The following is a 17134-nucleotide window of genomic DNA, read 5'->3' on the forward strand; positions in this document are numbered from 1 at the left end:
GAAAAATATATGAATACCAAAAGAAGTGGATTGAACATAATGGAAGGAAAAGATGGAATGGGATCAGAACAGATAACTGGCCTAAATCCATGAAAGGATAATGATGATCTCCAATGCAATATCTTATCAAATGACTCTGCCAAGTTCAAAAGCAATTTCCTTTATCCAACACAACTGTCACTTTATTACAAAAAAGTGAGTACATTATTATTATTATTTCGTGACACTTCCAAGGAGTCCAAAGACTCATCGAGGGAGGGCACCTACTCTACAACTTTCCGCCTCCATCTACTGCTCACTATCACCACTAGTATTTTTTGTCAATTGCATGTGTGTGTCCTAAAGGCCGATTTGTCTGTATGCAGAATGAAAAACCGGATTTTCCAGGAGGAAAAAACCCTGCTACCTCCATATGAGATCAGCTAACTCATCTTCAATTGAAAAAAAACAATATAAAGATTCCTCCCGTCATAAAGAGAATCAAAAGGTGCAATGAATCATCGTTCTTCCAGTTGCTCTATGGAGGTGCTAATATTACTAGGGCATGATTGCTTCTTCACAAAGTTAGGCTGTCCCTCTTACAATATCATATGCCTATCATCCATTTTTGAATCTCAAGAAACTTTTCCAACCTTACATTTCAGCACTGCTAAGTACATCACCAAGATCTGGCTCTTTTCCCTATAATCCTAGCATCAAGCACCTTTTTTCCCCCACCCTCTCCTGTTCTGCTTAAGCAGCCATATCCTTTTGGATTAGCAATGGTCACACACATTCTTAAATGCTAATAATCTCAAGTTTCTTTCTAATAGCTTCATTTTTGATGTGATTCTTCCATTGATGCTTTATGTTCACTCATGTAATTTTTTTCAGCACTATCATGTATGTGATCTATAGTCAATGATCAAATGTTTCATTTTTAACTCAGCTATAAGATGCTAGAAATTAAAATTAGTTTGAACACACCCTTATAAACTACAAGCCTAGTTATGGCTAATTTCTGTCTTCCATATATATTCAACTATACCCTATCAAACCAGCTTTGGGTATTCAGTTAAATGTATATCCATATTTAAATTGCATTCTTTACAAAAAATTGTGCCTATATAGCTGAAATAGTCTACTTAATTTATAAGTTCACCATTGAGTTACAATTGATGTTTTCCTTGTTTTTGCCTATATGCATAGTTTTTGTCTTTTTTTCTGCTAATTTGCATACCAAATTTGTTACAGCAGTTATTCAGTTATAGTTTATATAATATCTTGCACACCATTTTCAAATAGGAAAAACATTATTTAAATTAAGGGGGATATTAAATCCCACATTATTTCAAAGCTGAATAAGAAACTCAAAGATCTGAATCAAAGAGTTTCATGCCGAATATAGTAAACTATAAAAGTTTTGGTGGATTGTAGCGAAAGCTAAAGCACGTAGTTCAACACTAGGGAAACTCGTAGCAAAGGTGGGTAAAGTTCTGATCACTATTCTTAGTATTGCCCATAATGTAAAACACATCTCCTAGGAGATGTATGAAGTTATACATTATGGTGGAAGGTCACTACCTAGACCGGTTTCAACCTTTATTGAGGTCTCATCACCGAAGTGAAGCCTATTGGCTCTTTTATTTAAGTAATTTATGGGTGCACCTTTTTGACAACTCGTATAGCAAAGTACATAAGTTCTTTTCGCTATAACGTCAGTATTACCTGGCCTACCTACTCACTGATGAGACCTCAATAAAGGTTGAAACGGTTTGGGTAGTGACCTTCCACCATAATGTATAACATCATACATCTCCTAGGAGATGTGTTTTACATTATGGGTAATACTAAGAATAGTGATCAGAACTTTACCCACCTTTGCAACGAGTTGCCCTAGTGTTGAACTACATGCTTTAGCTTAAGCTACAATCCACCTAAACTTTTATAGTTTACTATATTCGGCATGAAACTCTTTGATTCAGATCTTAGAGTTTCTTATTCGGCTTTGAAATAATGTGGGATTTAATATCCCCTTAATTTAAATAATGTTAAATCGCCGAAGTGAAGCCTATTGGCTCTTTTATTTAAGGAAAAACATTATTTCAAAGCCAAATATATGTAGATGGTGAAAGCTAAAGCAACTCCGATACCAAGGAAAAAATGAATTTTCAAAATGCCTGCAACACAATTGGAAGAATAATGAGAAATTGTACCCTTCAATAGGAAGAGGTCTGAGTTCAATTCTCATCATGGCAACAGGTATCTTTATATGGGCTTTTCAATTAAAGGTGAGAGGTGAGTTAGCAAATCTCATAGGAGGAAGTAAGATTTTTTCTCACAGAAATTCAGGTTTTTCATCTGGCATACATGCAAAATCAGTCAGAGAACAAATGCAATTTACAGAGACAAAAATACCATTAGTAGGCAGTAGATGGCATTGCCTGTGGATAGCAGTGCTCTGAGTATGAAGGATTAAGTAATGAAGGCATTAGGTTATGTGGAGCAGAGTACTTTCCTTCAACAAATCCTTGGGCTTCTTAGGGGTGCCATGTAATTATAATAATATAATTTGGGGGCTATTTAAACTCAAAAATTTGATATATCTCCAACAGTTGTATACCAAAAGTTGCAAAATATCAACTTCCTATCCAGAAAGTTGGTAAACATTTTGACCTATCACCCAGCTTAGTCAATCAGTCACATTTAGCAGTATACACTCTCACACAGGGAAACCCTCAATTACAGGAAAATGGATGCAACTACACAATATTCAAAATTTTGTAGCCTATAAAGAAGGTTAGTAGTTCACTCAGAAGTAATTTTAATATTTTATGCAGATTGATAAGCATGCAGAAAGCATTAAATGTTTCAGAGAGGAATGATAGTCTGATGTCGTTCAGGACAAACATCTGTACATGGGTCAGCATAGATGGTAAGCATTCCCACAGTTAGCAATGTGCTATAGAAATGGAAGCCTTCACCAGAAATGATAAGCAGTTTTGACCTGACTAGGTACACCTAAAATATGAAAAGCTGATTCTCCTTGAAAGAGCTTCAATAACTGAGCCAGTTTTGATGAAGCCCCATTGGAAAGACCTAAGTCTGAACTACATCTAGGATGCAAAGAACCTTTATCAGAGCTTTTCAGTAGAAGGAGAATTAGCTAATCTCATATGCAGGTGGCAAGGTATTCCCACCAGACAATCAGGTTTTTTGTCTCACAACTGGGCAAACTGACCAGGAGAATACATGCAACAATATATATTTAGGCATAAGACTAACTACCTTAAATTATACTTGCCAAGAAATTACATTCTTGTTTAATCTGACCTGATTAAAATTAGTATCCAGTGGTAAGCTATAAGGGGCTCGTGAGGGCTAGCGCAAGCCCTTTGTTAAATTTTTCTCAAATTTGCGAACCCCTTGTTCTTCTTGTTTAATAATCTTGTAGAACTAGAAAATACCACCACAGAATGTATAGATGCTACTATAATTGCTACTTTAAATTCATTCTGATAACTATTTAAAAAATCATCTCAGTGCATTTTGTTCTGATTGAGCTAGTGTAATGTTAGAAAACAAATCAGGTGTTGCAATCAAACTTCTACAAAAATTTCCCAACATTGTGATTTGGCATTGCATAGCTCATCATTTACAATTAGCATTAGATTCGATAAAAAACATTCAAGAAATAAATCATTTTGAAATATTTATGGATAAATTATATGCTTTTTATCATCAATCACCAAAAAATCAACGAGAATTAAATACGATTGCAAAAGACCTTGATATCAAAATGTTTTTGATATCAAGGTCACATTTGATATCAAATGTGTTTGGACCATGATGGACAGCTTGCAGTTTAAGAATGGCTCTTGCTGTGTGGAGAAATTACCCAGCTTTATGCAAGCATTTTGCATCAAATGATAAATATAAGGGCTTTTTAAACCGACTTGTCAATTTGGAATTTTTAATAGATCTAGCATTAACGATTGATATCCTACAGGAATTATCATATCTGTCAGCAGCTCTACAGTCACAATATAAGTATCATAAGGGCTAAGTTAGCCCCCCCTTTTTTTTTTTTTTGTTCGATGATGCAAGCCCTTTGTTAAAATTTTCATAGCTCACCACTGTTAGTATCCATTAATGCACAACATTTTAAATATGTATACTGCTAAGCATTATGGGAAGGGTTACTACCCACATTGATTTCAACCTTTATTGAGGTCTTGTCAGTGGGAGCAAGACACAAGAAGATACCAAGGCTGAATTAATGCAGAAGTGATATATTTTCCATATACAAGTAGTAAAAAGGTTGTAGCATCTTATTAAAATACTCTGGATCAGAAATTGCTGTAGAAAGTTTTTCTACTTGCTTACAAAGTAAATTACAATTATTAAGGAATTGCCAAGGTATCTTCTTGGGTCTGGTTTCCACTGACCAGAGCTCAATAAAGGTTGAAACTGGTAATGGTATTGACCCTTCCCATAATGCATAGCAATATACTGTAAATCCAAAAGGAAGTGTGCTTTGCATAAATGGGATACTAAGGCAATTGATGTGACGTCAACAGCCTCTATATATAAATAGCTTAGATGGGAAGATACTTCATGTGCAAACTTGTTGGCTTACACTTTGATAAAGGATTAAACAATAATATAATTTCTTGACAAATATAATTTACTTTGTAACCAAGTAAAAAAGACTTTATAGAACTATCCACTTTATCCTGAAATTATGGTTACAACAGCCAATCAAGGCAGGTCACAGATCATAAGGGCTTATAAGTATTGTGTATTATTATAATTAATGCTCCCTGAAAAATATACATTACTTCATCTCACTATCAGATCTGAGAAAATCATATGCAATTTTATTCCATTTTAATACAGTACTAAAACTGCTCACAGTGATTTTGTAAAATGATGGATAACTACAAAACCATTGAGCCACATAAGTAAGTTTCCACTGTACTCCAAGTTATAAACTACATCAATATGCTGTTTATGTTATACAAGGTTATACAAAGTATCCCTGTTTAAGGCGCTGTAGAGCACCACCAAGTGATCCAAATATTGCAAAACTTTGCAGGAATACATTGTACTTCATAAGGAAGATATCTGTGAAAAAAAAAAAGTAGTTCCAAAATTCACCACCAGAAGTGCTGTATTACGTTCCAAATATAAATGTAATGTTTGTGTGTGTAAGAAGGAGAAAAGCGACACAAGCATAACACATTTTTTTCACTTCAATTATGTATTCACAGGTTCTACTGTTCAACGTGCTGTCTTTCCCAGTATGCCACAAACTGCACTTTGCACAGTGTGTTCAACAGCAGAATGCAGATAGTCTGGACTGATGTTGTGCACATGCTGCATTATGGTGTCTTTCAGTGCTGGCAAGTTATCAGGATGATCCTGATAAATCCTGTCTTTGAGAAATCCTCAGAGCCAGAATTCACAGGAGATCAGATCAGGTGAATGAGGAAGCTATGCAGTGGGAAATGCACAGTTGTATCACTTTGACTTCTGTAAAATGTTTTCAAAGAACCTCCTATACAGATTGTCTAATATGTGGAGGGGCCCCATCCTGCATGAAAATGACTGAATCCATGCACAAGCGTTGCTGTAGCTGCAGCTGCAGCACAACAAAATTGTTTATCATATCGCAATACCTCTCAGCAGTAACTGAGCAGGTCACAGGACTCGACTGGCAAATGTCCTCAAAGAAGAATGGTCAAATGATAAACAAAACTGTAAACCCATCAGACAGTAACTTTGGTAAATGCAAAGGAATTTGTTGTATTACATGCGGTTTTTGCATAGCTCATACTCGGCAATTGTGAATATTCACAGCTCCATTCAGATGAACGTGAGCCTCATCTCTCCACAAAATCATTCATGGATACAAAGCATCTAACTTCACTCAAGCAAGGAATGTCAGCTGACTTCCAAAATCCTGTGAATGCAACTCCTGTATCAGGGTTATCTTGAAAGGGGTAGAAATGCAGAATCATCCATACAGTTGCATAAGGCACATCCATGTATCTTGGTTCAACAGGGTACTGCAGGAACCAACACTGTTATTCATCGCCTGCTTCACAACAGGTGATGAATAACATTTACTTGTTGTGAACTGATTGGTTTGCAACCTCTGCTGGGTCTAACTCCCAATCATCCCATTTCTTCAAAACAACTAATTATTCATCACAAAGCACATGGAGATAGTGGACCTTGTTGACATCTGTTCAGGTGACAAACATCGCAGAATGCAACAACAACATTGCAACTGTTTAGGTAATACAGCTTCAAGAGCAAAGCATGTTGGGACAAGGTTAGTGCCATCACTGTGGATGATATTACCAACCAGGATGAAGGGAAAAATCTCGTTTCCATCTTTTTAAACCCTCATAGCATCTACCCAATTGCATGATATGCAAATTCCATGAATTTGGTGTTTACAATGCTCCTAGTGGTGAATTTTGGAACTACTTTTTTTTTTCACAATTGCTTCTGAAATACAACATACAATGTATTCCTGCAAAGTTTTGCAGCATTTGGATCACAGAGTGGTGCTCCACAAGGTCTTAAACAGGGACACTTTAATTTTGATCACCCTGTACTGTTTATCAAATGAAAACTGTCATTTACAAATACAATATCATTATAATTTTAATACAAGTTTAGTCTTTTGACTCATAAAGGCCATGTGCAATGATATATTGTATACTCACAGATAGTAGATCCTTATTGTGGATATATCTAAACCTCTGGATATAATAAAATACCAGCCAAGCAAGGGATATGACCATCAATATAATGAAAGATATGGAAACGAAGAGAACAGAAGTGCGATTGATATTGGCATAGTGGAAGGAATTGTGGGTGCCAACAGTAATCTGCATCATGACTCGTGTACCATTGTCAACCAATGCTGCAATTTCTTCACCTTTTTCTTTGGGAATAAATACAGACACCATCTGGAACACTGTAAAAATATTACCACAGCTTGTTATCATTGAAGAATTTAAGACAAGATTATACAGAAATATCCACTTTCTCTCTCTCTCTCACACACACATACACACAATTTATTTATTTACTCACATAAAAGTCACATCAAATATACAGCTTTTTTCAAACTTATTACAAGACTAAATATCCTGAATACCCTGTACAGAACAAAAAAATAGCTTTCTTTAAAATTAAAAACAAACTCTGGGATATTACATAAACAATTGTATCCATGGGCTATATGCTTTGTAACATATGTTGCTTATGACTTTCTCAAAACTAGTATAATTTATAATTAATTTAACACAATTATAATTTAAAAATTTACTAAGTAAACAAAAGCAATGTGTTTATATATAGTGCTTACTTCTGATTGTTATATCTTCAACTTGTGTTTCATCTTCCATGGTCCTGTTTGTAATACTTAATTATGTCAATTCCAAAACACTAGAAGTTTAAGATTCTATAGCATGCTACTGGAGTATGTAGACATGGGTTAAGAGAAGGAATCTTTATATTCTTTTAGACAGCTGGAAGATGCACCCTTGGAGGACCACTTGGTGGGAAAAGCTATTTCAGAGAATAAAAGTAAATGGAATTTGATAAGAATAGAAGAAGCAGATTTTAATAAGTTAGAAGATGAACTGGAAGTGAAGGTTGGATAACTACTGCTCATGTTATCATAGACATAGCAGAAAAGAAAAGACAAAAAAGAATCATCGATCATGAAGTGCCCTCTTCTGGATAGCATCAAGAATTTTTCTTTCTCTCTGTCTCTTTTAAATGGGTCTTTAAGAATTGTGATCTTCCAAGTATCCTTGGTTATAATGTAAACCATAGATATAATGTAAACCATGTGCCAGAGTGTTGACACCTGCCTTGACATATTTTTTTAATACGAGTCTTGCACTTGGTCAAGTCCCTAAAGAGTGGAAGGAGGGCAAGATTGTGCCACTTCATAAAGGAGGTGATCGAACTCAAGCATCAAACTATAGGCCTATCTGTGTGTCAGGTGTTGTGGTTAAGTTGTTGGAGAAGCTTGTGAGAACTAGGATCCAGAGTTGGGTTGACAACAATGGTATAATCTTTGATGGACAGCATGGATTTGCTAAAGGGAGGTCGTGTTTTAGTAATCTACTTACTTATTACAATAAAGTGACTGCTTCCTTGGACAGAGGAGAAGGATACACAGTAATATACTTGGATTTTGCAAAAGCTTTTGATAGAGTACCTCATGATAAGTTGACAGTCAAACTAGAGCAGATGGGGTTGGATATTAGATTAGTGCATTGGATTGGAGACTGGCTATCTGATAGGTATCAACAAGTTGTGTATGGGGGTGCAATATCCAGGAAAAGGAAAGTCACTAGTGGAGTGCCTCAGGGATCTGTTTTAGGGCCATTACTATTTAACTTGTATATTAATGATATTGGCGAAGATTTGGATGGAGATATTCAGTTGTTTGCAGATGATGCAAAGTTGGGACGAGCCATAAAGAGTAGTGAAGATGTTGTGGCCTTGCAAGAAGACTTGAATAAATTGAGTGATTGGGCAAGCAAATGGGGATGCGAGTTCAATGTTGCAAAATGTAAGGTTTTAAAATTTGGAAAACAAAGATGGGATGCAGAATTTATGCTTGGTGAGAATATATTGTTGGAAGTAGAGGAAATAAGAGATCTGGGAGTGATAGCGGATAAGGATCTAAAATTTAGGGGACACATCGCCAAAATTGTGAAGACAACACAAAGACTTCTGGGAATGATGAGGAAGACACTGACGTGTAGAAGTAGGGAGATTCTTGTTCCATTGTATAAGGCTTTGATTAGGCCACACATGGACTATTGTGCCCAGATTTGGTCACCTGGTTTTCAGAAGGATGAAGAGATGTTGGAAAGGGTGCAAAGGCGACTGACTAAGGTAATTTCTGACCTCTGGAATGTCGAGTATGAGGAAAGATTGAAAAGATGTAATTTGCAGAGTCTAGTGGAGAGAAGGAAGAGGGGAGATATGATAGAGACCTACAAGTTGGTGAGGGGTTGTTATAGGATCAATGGTGGAGAAGTTCTACATAGAATAGTGGGAGATCAGGGGAGAACCAGAGGTCATACCTGGAAACTGTATAAAGAGGGTGTGAGTAGGGGAGTGAGAGGCAGGTTTTTTTCGTGCAGAGTTGTGAATGATTGGAATGCCTTGCCTGAGAGTGTGGTGTCTGCAAGGAGTTTGAATGTGTTTAAGACCAGGTATGATGAGATGTGTGTGAGATAAAAGGACCTCCTAGATGAGTCTTTGACTCCATGAGGTCTTGTTTTAATAATAATAATAATAATAATAAGGCAGTTAGTTTTCTGGAATCTGTAAATGTGTGTGTGCATGTTCTTTTCTAGATGTTTGCATTGAAAATGAGTAGAAAGAACAGAACATGTTATCATGCTAATCCTTTCTATAGTTTTGCTGTACAATAAACAAGAAGATTATTTATACATAGAAGAAAGACAGCAGGTGATAGAACAGAGCCCTGAAGTATTTTTTCATTTGCACAGATATCTGAAGAAAAGGAGAGAGAAAGCCAACAGGAATGCAGCAAACAACTGGAGAGAAAAATGACTATTACAAAGCTGGAAGCATACCTAGGATGGCAGTATGCTGTGTAACCTTCCATGCTTTTCAAACGCCTTGGAAATATCACATACAACAGAACTTTCTCTGAACTTTTCAATGTCATGTGTCAAAAGGTTGATGTGTGTGTGGCAAGGGGGGGGGGGAATGGAATAACATTAAAGTCTTCTGACTTTGTTACCTAGGTTATTCATGACACTTCTCAAGTCTTTCTGGCAAAAGGCTACTGAATCACTAGCTGTAGATCCAGAAATGAGCTGTTGTGTTTGTATACAAATGCTAGAAGTATAAGAAACAAGGCAGATGAAATGGTTGCACTAATTGCGTCTGTTCACCCAAAGATTGTCGGAATAAGAGAGACATGGTTGGAAGAGGATGACATCCTGACAGGAATAGAGATGGAAGGGTATGATGTGTTTCGTGAGGACAGAAGGAGTAAAAGGGAGAGAGGGGGAGTGCTATTGATGATAGAGAAAGAGTTATGTCCATATAAAGTAGAGATGCAAGATGGAAATAATGCCAGTGGTTTTGAGGCAGTATGGTGTGAGATAGAGGTGAATGGAATCAAATACTTGGTGGGATGTTGTTTATAGACCAGGTAATGTGGATGGTGGTGATAATGAAATGTACAATCAAATTAGCCAAGAAAATAAGAAAAGGGTGGTCATTATGGGTGATTTTAATTATAGCAATATAGACTGGAATGATGAGATAGCAACTGGAAGTAAAGAAAATGAGTTTCTTGAGTTTTTGAGGGGTAACTTTGATGATATCAAAGTTTAACTGAAAAGAACTTACATACCTTTGCTATACGAATGCCAGAAAGGTGTGCCACTATATTATATTATAACATATTATAACTAAGATGAAAAGCCTAGCCAGAAAAAATAGCTTTTGGCTTTTCATCTTAGTTATAATATATGTTATAATATAATATAGTGGCACACCTTTCTGGCATTCGTATAGCGAAGGTATGCAAGTTCTTTTCACTTAAACTTTGATATCATCTAGGACTAGCTACTCACTGATGAGACCTCAAAAAAGGTTGAAACAGGTCTGGGTAGTGACCTCTCCTCATAATCTAGAGCAGTACTACATCTCCTAGGAGCTGTGTGTTTTTTACATTATGAGAAAATATCAAGAATAGTGAGGGGTCTTGCTCCACCTTTGCATCGGGCTGCCTTGGTGTGGCACTGCCAAGTGGTCACTTACGCTTGGATCCGCCGACAGTTCGTCGGCATGAAACGTTTAGATCGTAGTTTTCTATCTTAGAGTTTCGCATACTGGCTGAAAAACAATAAGGGATTTTTATCCCCTTTACTTATCAACCTCGCCAGAAAAAATAGCCGTTTGGCTTTTCATCTTGATTAATTGAGTGTTGACTGGGCATTCTAAGTAGATATGCCAGGCTGTTCCTGATTAATAGCAGAACAGGCAGTTCTGCTATCAATCAGGATCAATCTGAGACGTTTGAGTTAAATTTTCATAATATAGTTGGAGTGGGTAATACACTGTGCCACATTCTCCACTGAATATCTGCATCAGGTTTGATGGCTCTTGTGCCATATGGTAGGTCCCATTGAATCGACTGTTGTGTTAGAGTGCTGTAGTTTTGGTTGGTGTTGATCGGTGCAAGTTTCTCCCATTAGTTATTGGTTTTTATCAGAAAGATAAGCACCGGATCTTCTGAGTTAGGAGGGCTAAGCCCTCTTCTGTTATGCTATCAGGCATAGCGGCTTGAAAAGTGGCCTTTACAGTGTGTATCTGCTCAGACTGATCCCATATTCCAGGTTTTCAAGCGATATTGGAAAGTGCCAGGCGAGGCTTGGAGAAAGAATGTCACCCAAGATCTTCATGCTTCTCCAGCTCCACGGAGGAAAGAAAATCTCTTTCTGAGTGATTGGGCTTCTTACCATCATGTTGTGGAAGATGGGTTCTGTGAGGATTTCAGGTAGGGATGCTGTCTTCACTGTGTGCTGGAGGTTTAGCTTCTTCCATCGTTGAAGGGCATCTTTGTAGAAGTTTGTTAGATTTACTGGCACGTGAGCTGTTGTCATTCTTAAGGTTGTGGAGAGAGAGAGACCTCTAGTGGCAGAAGTGAAAATATATTCAGTGGTGCATTTGTGTGATATTTCCTGTTGTCGGGTATTAAGGAGAAATCGAGCGCAGAACGTTGTTTATCCTGTTGTCAATGGAGGTCAAATTTTGTCCTCCATCTTTGAGAGAAGTACATAGCTTGGAGTAGGAAAGCCAGTTTGTTTTGTTCCATATGAATCGATAGATGGTTGACTTTATTTGTTTGATGAATTGTACTGGTGGCGTGAGAATCTTTAGTGTATGCCAAAGGACACTGGTGGCTATTTGGTTAACGATTATTGTTCTGCCTCTTGTGGAGGCGGAGGCTTGTATTGCTGTCCACTTTCCTAGTACTTGCTTGAAACGTTTGATTAGTGTTTCCCAGTTTTTATCCACATAAGAGGGCGTGTTACCTAGGTAAATCCCCAGGTATGTGTTTCCCTCTGCAGACCACGTACCAGACATAGGGGAATCCATTCGGTTTGTCTATTGCCACACCATAGTCCTGTGGTTTTATGTGTGTTTAGGTTGGCTTCTGAGGCTGCCTGATATTGTTGGTATGCCGTTTGTATGGTATGGAAGTCCTCTTCTTTGCAGGCTATGATTGTAACATCATCATATGCTGTCAGGGTTATGGTTTAGTAGGGAAGTTTAGGACAGGATGCCCTAAGCAGCATGCTGAGTCTACACAAAAAGGGTTCAATGGCAGTTGTGTAAAGAGGACCGGAAAGTGGACAGACTTATTTAATACCTCTGCTGTATGGTACAGTTATGATAAGTCTGTTGTTTATTTTCATGCAAAAGTGTGCCTTGGCATACAACATCTTAATAGAATGAATGATGCCTAAGCCAAAGGCTTTCAAGCAGCTGAAGAGGTATAGGTGTTCAATGCGGTCGAAAGCTTTTTTTTGGTCTAGTTACAAGACCCATTGTTCCACTGTTGTTGTAGGCTATGCTTATGAGATCTCTTATGAGGTGTAAGTTTTCGTGGATAGATCTTCCAGGGATGGAATAGCTCTGATGCCTATTTATTATTTCGCTCAGAGCGGGTTTAAGTTTGTTGGCAATGGTTTTTGATATAATTTTACAGTCGGTGTTTATGATAGAGATGGATCTCCAGTTTCCTAATTTCGTCGCATCTCCTGTCTTTGTAATGAGTTTAATAACAGATGTTGTCATATTGAGTGGGAAGCCATTGGTATTCACGTCGACAAATACTCTGTAGAGGATAGGTCCAAGCTGTTCCCAGAAGGACTGGTAAAATTCAGTGGTGAGCCCATCTATGCCAGGAGATTTATCTTTAGGTAAGGAGGTGCAGGCAGTTGTCAAATCGTGTAACGTGACAGGGAGTTCTATGTTACGCCTTGTTGTTGGTGAGAGTCTTTTCACATCGGAGAGAATTATATTCATGGACTCCATGATGTTGAGTTGTCCTGGTATAAATTTTTGTAGTACTGCAAGGTATATAACAGGATTTCATCATGATGTTCTATGATGTTTCCTTTATCTGTTGTTATAGCAGATATAGTGGTGCACTCTTCTTGGCGTTTTTCTAGTGAGAAGAAATATTTTGTGGGTGCATCTGCAAAGTTAATGTGTTTGCATCATGCTCTTATTAGTGCTCCTCTTGCAGAGTGCTCTAGGTGTGAGTGTATGGTGCTTCTAGGGATTGGTATTCCTCAGATTCTGGATGATGCAATTGCTGTTGTTGTTGAGATTTTTAATGACTGAATGCTTATTCAAATTTCTCTGGTGACTATATTTTTGGGTAAATACCCTACCTTTGGATTTAAAGAGTGACCACCACTTGGAAATTGATTGGGAAGTAGGTATATCTCTGATGAGAGTTTCGATATAGATTTTGGAGGTTCTGAGATATTCTGTATCCTGTTGTTAAATATCCAGTATGCTCCTCCTTTTTGTCCAGTGTGTGTCCAGGAATGCAAATACTAAGAAGGATGGAATCATGGTCTGATGGATGGTATGTGACTCTCCTGATGTAGGGTATTGTGTGCATTGATGTGTAGTATCTATCGAGCCCTGCCTGGTATAGGACACTGGTAGGACCACCTTCGGCTCTCCAGGAAAACACTTTCTCATGTGGGTGCAAGTGTCTGAAGGTGTCAGTCAGCTCATAGTCATTTATTACATCCTGGAGAAGCTGAGCTAGTGAGTGTCAATGTTCTTGACATTGCTGTCTGTCCATTGCAGGATCCAGAGTACAGTTGAAATCCCCTACCAGTATGATGTGGTCATTGACCTTGCTGAGGTGGTCTCGAACAAACTCTAGTACCTGAACTGCAAGCTATTCATTTTGTGGAATGTATATGTTAATGATATATATTTTCTTTCCTGTCTGAGTTGTAATGAGTGCATATATTGCACACCTGGGAAAGGTATCGATTATTTCTAATTTTAGAGCACTGTTTTTGTGAATTCCAATGCTGACTCCTGATCCATGAAGTTGTATGGCAGGACAGTGATGCATGGTATAAGGTCAGTTCTTCCAGTGTTGATATGAAGCTTTGCTGTTGCAATGGAAGTTAGTTTCCTGCAGCATAACTATTTCTGGCCGGCAGGCAAGGATATGTTGCAGGACCAGCCTGTTTCGCAGTGGTGTGGCACATCCTCTAGCTTTTAGTGAGAGAAGGTTTACTGAGGTGCTCATTATTTTATGGTTTAGTTTTATTTTTGTGCGGTAATCCTCACTTCCTTTATGGATAGTTACGCTGCCGCTGGGATTCAAGCCCGCTTATCAGGTAGTATATTCTTTTCCTGAGATTGATGATTTTTCTCCCTCTTTTTCCTGCCAGAATGGTTCTTAATTCTTCCAGCTGGGTGATAAGGCCACTGATGTCAGTGGTGTAGTCATAGGCTGTCTGCAGTTTTTGTGAAGAGCCTCGAACTTTTTTAAGAAAGCTCTGAAGCTGCTCATTTGTAAGTGGGCCTTCAGTGTGAGGAAGACCTGCATTTCCAGTTTCCTCTTCATCATCTGAGGACTCAAGAAACTTGATCTCTTCATCCCCCTCTACAGGCTGTTGGGAGGGTTCCAGAATGCTTGGAGGCAAAGGTTCCCTGTTGCAGCTGCGCTGGTTTGTTTGGCTGTTTTTCCGTTTTTGTTTCTTGCTCTTCTTCGTTATTTTTATCTTTTTGAGAGTTAGTTAGATGTCTGTTTTCTGTTTCCTTTTCTCTAGGATTGCTTTTAATTGATGTTGGTGGAGGTTCTTATTAGTTCCATGGTCAGATTTCTATGCATACTACTGCTAGGAAAATAAACACACACATGAGCACGCACATTGTATTAACTTATGTGACATGTAGTTGCCTGGCGTCGCATCCCGTTTAGCGTGCCAAACGGATTATTGTTTTGAACAACTTAAAACAATTTAGTAAACAAGCAGGTAATCCAATCCTCCAATATCAGCAAACGAAACAAAATTCTTGCTTGTGCTGGGTAAAGAGGAAGATGCTTTTACCGTCTGCCTCTGTGAAGGTATAAAACTCAGCTGTGAAATCCCATCAAATTAATAATAGTAAAACGCTAATGCCACTAAAAACTTAATCAAAGGGCTTTGACAGACTGCCACATGACAAGCTAGTAGCTAGACTGAAACATGGAATTAGATAACAGCCTAGTAAGTTGGATAGTTGATTGGCTGTCAGACAGGTATCGCTCACGCAAAAAGTTAAACAAGTTTGAGCGGGATTAGTGGTTGGAAGGGAATCAATCGTTCAATGCTGTTGGCACTCTCCCTTGATGAGTCTTTGGACTCCCTGGGGGTGTCACATAATAATAATAATAATACATCCACTATAAGTCGATTTGCACTGTCTTGGGTGTCACACTTATTCTTAGTGACTAGATCAGTTATCCTGCTAAAATTTTTACATGCAAGCGAATCGTTAGAATTATTAGTTTATAAAATTATTAAGCATGTGCAATAAATGAAGAGATCAACAGGGTCACACCTTGCCTTCTTATATTACACACAATGCAAATTGTATGTATTATTATTATTTGGTGACACCTCCAGGGGGGGGGTGGAGACTGATTGAGGGAGGGCACCTACTCTAAAACACTTAATCTCCACCCAGTGACGGACCAAGATAATGTCACGCGCCCGGACACAGTGTGTACGTTTTTAGGGGTCTAAACACACGGAGTCTAAGTTAAGGGGATGAAGCCGTTTGGCTTTTCACGCGGAGTCTAAGTTTTTTTTTTTTTTTTACATTTAATTACTTTCTAATTGTAAGTTTTTTTTTTTCAAAGTATTAATAATTTCACAACTTCAATATTTCTACTTATTTTTATTCACTCAGATATACTACGTAAAAAAGAAACAAAAATTATTACAAACAAAAATTGATTTTACACTAATTTTAATTTAATCAATTATAATTTTGATGTATTTTTTTCTTAGTTTTAAATCTGCGAAAGCTTTTATTCTTTCACTAATGTCTATTTTTTGAGCAACAGCATTTTTAATATATAACAAGAATTAAATCTCTCACTCCCCATTGTCGATCGCAAATATGTTTTGATAAGTTTTAATTTGCTAAAACTTCTTTCAGCTGTTGCTACAGTTTTTAATTGTCAGAAAAATTCTCAATGCGACCCACGTATTTGGAACTATATTCTGCAAATTGCTTGCTTTTAAAATTTTATAAAGTTTCTAATGGCGAATTGATGTTTTCGGGAAGTAAACATCATTTTTAAATTTGAAATTTGCGAATAGTTATGAAACTAAGGCCCTAGTGCCGACTTTAGTTTTGGCGACCCCTACGTTTGGCTCCCCGGGTGGGTGCTCGGTCAACCCATTCCTTAATCCGGCACACTCTCCACCACTTCCATCCGTCACTATCATATATACCACCGCCATCTACTGCCCACCACCACTTGTATTTTTTTATCTGTAAATTGCATGTATCCTGAAGGCCGATTTGTCTGAATGTGGGATGAAAAACCCGAGTTTCCTCTCGTCACGACGAGAATCGGACTTAGGCTTTTTCCAATCGCGCTACAGAGGCGCTTAAGATATCTGTTTAAGAAGTCCATTGCAAAGGTCTCTTTGCAATGGACTTCTTAAACTAAACATGAAACCGAAATAAATGAAAGCATTTTACTGCCAATATTAACAATACTTACAGAATGGATCATACGCAGTCTATGCTAAACATGGCAATGTTTGTCATGGTTAGCATAGACCGCAAGAGCATACACTGCAGTTTGTAAAAGTACCTATAGTACACTGCTTGGGAAGAAGTCAAAGGACACCATGCTGCAAGGTGCATCATCCCATGTAACGAGTCCCGTGTTTGTAGCAGGTATAAATTGGACGAAGGCCCAAGTCAATGGCAAATTGTTGACAAATTAGGCCATCCCAGGTCAACAATCAGTTGATACCACACTACAATGGAAGCACAGCGAGTTAACTGCAAGCTA

The 17134-nt window shown here is 37.8% G+C and overlaps 1 protein-coding gene across 1 annotated transcript in view; it reads right to left on the bottom strand.

Annotated features, from left to right (window-relative positions):
- Positions 1 to 17134, bottom strand: part of LOC150100744 (RING finger protein 150-like) — a 143118-nt gene that overhangs the window by 40610 nt on the left and 85374 nt on the right. The window contains exon 2 of the mRNA XM_090401879.1: positions 6720 to 6973. Within this exon, the coding sequence (XP_090258005.1) occupies positions 6720 to 6973 (254 nt within the window). The remainder of the gene's footprint in view (positions 1 to 6719; positions 6974 to 17134) is intronic.

The sequence above is a fragment of the Typopeltis vanoorti genome, chromosome 12 (genome assembly GCF_054136105.1).
Source record: "Typopeltis vanoorti isolate ZY-2024b chromosome 12, IOZ_Tvanoo_1.0, whole genome shotgun sequence".
Taxonomy (NCBI): domain Eukaryota; kingdom Metazoa; phylum Arthropoda; class Arachnida; order Uropygi; family Thelyphonidae; genus Typopeltis; species Typopeltis vanoorti.